This window comes from Echinops telfairi, unplaced genomic scaffold (genome assembly GCF_000313985.2).
Source record: "Echinops telfairi isolate 266 unplaced genomic scaffold, ASM31398v2 ScPeMD7_2573;HRSCAF=3158, whole genome shotgun sequence".
Lineage (NCBI taxonomy): Eukaryota > Metazoa > Chordata > Mammalia > Afrosoricida > Tenrecidae > Echinops > Echinops telfairi.
The window spans coordinates 16586750-16590499 of NW_022106471.1; the positions used below are offsets into that span (position 1 = coordinate 16586750).

Sequence of the window (3750 nt, forward strand, 5' to 3'; positions counted from 1 at the left end):
GGGGTTCAGTTACTCATCTGTCTGAAGGTGCCCAGGCATTTCTTGGAGATGCCTCAGCGTGGCGTCGCACAGCCGGGTTCAGCCCCGCTGCAGTTCTCCCCTGGAAGAGTTCACTGCCTCTGTCCTATCCTGACCCCCGACTTTTCCCGTTTCCAGCCCACCCTGTGTCTGCAGACTGCTCATCCTAAAAGGTGAAAAGGGTTGCCCGCATTCGACTTACCAGCTTCGTTCTGCCTCACTGTTGAAGACCCCGTTCCTAGATAGGACATCCGGCTGCTGCTTCCCTTGCTGCCCAGGCTGCCAGCCCTCATGACTGGCTTTACATTTTGATGATTGACATTCCTATCCCATATTTTAGCACTTCTGAAGAATTCATTTCCTCCTCTTGTCACACTCTTACAAGGAAACTCCTGGATAGTTATTTACACCCATTGTCTCCATTTTTACCTTTAGCTGACTTTCAAACCCACCCCTGTTTGTCCCTATCGTTTTAGTGAAATAGCCCTTGTTCTGGCCATGGTCACTGATGACCTCCAGATTGGCTAGCGCCAGTTCATCTTGTTGATCAGTTACCAGCATTTGACACAATGGTTCACTTCATCTTTGAAACACTCCTCGCCTGGCTTCCAGGATACCCGTCTCCATTCTTCAGTACTTCTGTACAGGTGACTTGTATCTCTCCCTCAGACCTTTTACCTGAGCTTTACGCTGTCTGCTCCACATAGCTAGTAGGCCAGCTCCAAACCCGTTCTCGTGAAATGTACTGTTCCCGCGTATGGATGGCGATTATCATCCTCATAATTACTAAGCCCAGAAAACTTAGTTGTCTTGGGATCTTCTCATCGAACCCTTTGGCAAATCTTTAGGCTTTGTTCTGGAAATACCTGCGAAGGATTTCTCACCATCTTCACCTGATTCAAAGCACCACCATCCTGCTGTCGCCGCCTCATGATTCCTGTTTGGGCTTACATCTCCTGGAGCCCGCAGAGGCGGCGATTATTGAAACATGTGCCAGCAAAGGTACCCCTCTACCCTCAACCCTCTGGTGGTTTCCTAGTTCACCCAAAGCCTCAGTTTCTGTAGGCCAGGCTGTCTCTCCAGCTCCAGAGCCTCTGGGGGCCACAGTCTAACCTGTAGCTTCTGTTAGTTGCCAAGCCTGCCCCGAGAAAGGGCCCTTTTTCTAACCTGCAGAGACGCTCTTGCCTGGAAGGCCTGGGGGCTTGCCCCCTGGGCCCCGCCCCCACTTTGCACCCAGCTTTGTTTCCTTTTGCAGGTCTCTGTGGCAAGGTCCCGGGACTTCTGTCTCTCCTGCTTCACAAACAACAGCCCCCTCTGGGTTTTCTTGCTCTTAGTCTCCCACACTCCGCTTTTCTATTTCCACACAGCTGACGCCGCCTTTCGTAGACTGTTTTCATGTCCGTGTGCGTGTAGCCACTCCCCCGCTCCTCCCCTCCCTCCCAGACGTGGCCTGTGAGGCTAGGGGCTTCGTGAGGCTCGGGGCTTCGCTTCGTTGGTGCAGTAACCCCAGCGTCTGGCACGCAGTAGACGCTCCGGGTGTATTTGTGGAATCAACAGATGCCGCACAGCGTAAGCGTCATCCTCAGGGTTGTAGTGAGATGCTTGTAGCCCACGTGCCCCCCTCTGCCACCCTGCCTTCTCTGCTATGCAGAAGTGGCCCATTCACCAGGCCCACTAGACCTGACTGGGAATCCGGGGCATCCCTGAGCACACCTGGTAGGAGGAAGGCAAGAATGTCTGTCCTGTCGGGTTGACCTGTTGTGCCCAGGGGCATCCTTCAGGTAGTAGGGAACCTTAGATGTGTTCTGGTTTGAGGGCCCCACACCCTCTGGTCTGCTGGGTGGTGGCTGGTCAGTCAGCAGCTACAGGAGGCCGGGTGGAGCAGGGCTGCAGCGTGGGCTGCGAACCACTGTTAGAGTGGGACTCAAAGGAAAGCGGGCCAGAGTGTGCGCAGGTTTCAGTGGACAGGTTCTTGAAAGGGTGCTTAGATTGGACTGAGGGTGAAGGGGGCAGGGTGAGGGGTGGAAGACAGAGTGGAGAGAGAATAGTCGAAAGTAGGAGAGGGAGAGCTAGAGAGGAAGAGAGAGAGGGACAGACGTGAAGCCACATGAGAAGGTGAAGAATGTCAGAGGGCGAACACATGAATCCCACGTTATAAACTTTGGGACAGAAATAAATTACGTCTAAAAGGAGCCCTTACTCTCCCCTCCCAAAGCCCCCCCAACCTCACCATTGACTGAGGCACCAGCAGAACAGTGACGAGAAGGGGAAGGTTTCTGTGAGGTGTCTTGAGAAGACGAGGTGTCGCGCTAAGGTAGGTAGGGATGGAGAAGGGTTAGAGACACGCTATGGCTGACAACCTCAGCGTCACTGCTGTCCACTTTAACCACAAGACCAGCAGGTGGAAACTTCGGCGGTGAAACTTCGGCGGCTCCTTAGGAGAAGCTTTCTGCGCCCGTAAAGATGGACAGCCTCCAAAGCCAGAGGGGCAGCTCTGTTTGATACCCTGCAGGGTCACCATGCTGCAGAATTGATTGGATGACAGCGAGTGCTGCCTGTTTTGTTTGGCAATGGGTTCTGTTTTTGTTATAAGACAAAGTGAGTGTGTAGTGTATTTTCACTCCGTCTCTTTCTGAGATATGGAAAGTGATTCAACAGCCCGGCAGAGAAAGGCTAGTTGAGCTACAACTTGGAACAGGCTCTCTGTGCTTAACAACAGCCTGGCGGGGCCCTCGACATCCTCTGCTTTGTCAGGAACTAGGCTTCCTTGTGGTTTCTCTGAAATCCTGTTTGGCTGCTTGAACGAGGCGCCTCCCCTTGTAGAGCTGAGGTGTAGAGAGGTATGTTGAGATAGGAGTCAACCCTGGAAATATGGAGAGCAGATTAGAAGGATGGGAGAAGATTTATGGAGACCTCCCAGGAACACAGAGACAAACCGAGGGGGTAAGGACAGTTCCCTAGAGCCAGCAGCCCGACTTTGGACTTGAAACAAGCAGTATTTGTTCAGACCACCTTCTTGTACCTCTGTGACAGCAGCACCAGACAGCCAGCACCGTGGAGGGGGTTGCTTAGCATGTTGACTGTAACCAGTGGTGTTGAATTACACACTTGACATGGTGACAGTGGCGCATTTTAGTTAAAATAATGTCCTGCCTCGCCAGGCGTTGTAGCCGGCGTTCTGTTGGTGTTGTGTGATGAGCTCTCAGGAACCATCTTTTGAAGCCAAGGTAACGATTCTTCTAACACAGCTGGGAAATGTGGCTGCTTGAGAAGCGTACCCAGAGCATTGCTTGTTATCTCTGACATGGCTGGTGCATGCGTGCCTTACCTGTACTTTTCTGTTATACTTTCATATGAACGATGGAAATGAAAGGTAAAAATTCACTTTTGTTTGGCAAGCATTGATTTGATTTATTAATAGTGGTAAGGCAATTTTCCCATGTGGGATTCATGGCAGCACAGGAAAAGTGTAGTCAGCGTCCCTGACGTGGGAAGGTGGGGACTATGAGTGAGTGTCCGGGCATGTCGGTTTTCACCAGAGTGGAAACAGGAAAATGTTCCCAGTCGCTGTGGCTTGTGTGTGCCAGGTGACCATGGGTCCACCAAGCAGGTCGTGACTTGGAGAGATAGTGACCTTGCTTGGGTTACCAAGACATCTACCGAGGAGTTTCCCACATCAGGTAAACCAAATACTAAACCTTTTTGTAAGGGTTTTTGGGGCGCGAAGCGGAA

General features: G+C 51.9%; 1 protein-coding gene across 1 annotated transcript in view; it reads right to left on the reverse strand.

The window, feature by feature from the left end:
• RPS27A (ribosomal protein S27a) overlaps nt 1-950 on the reverse strand; it is a 4104-nt gene extending 3154 nt beyond the window's left edge. Inside the window, exon 1 of the mRNA XM_045294094.1 lies at nt 903-950. Coding sequence (XP_045150029.1) covers nt 903-950 — 48 coding nt within the window. The remainder of the gene's footprint in view (nt 1-902) is intronic.
• Nucleotides 951-3750: the final 2800 nt, after the last annotated feature.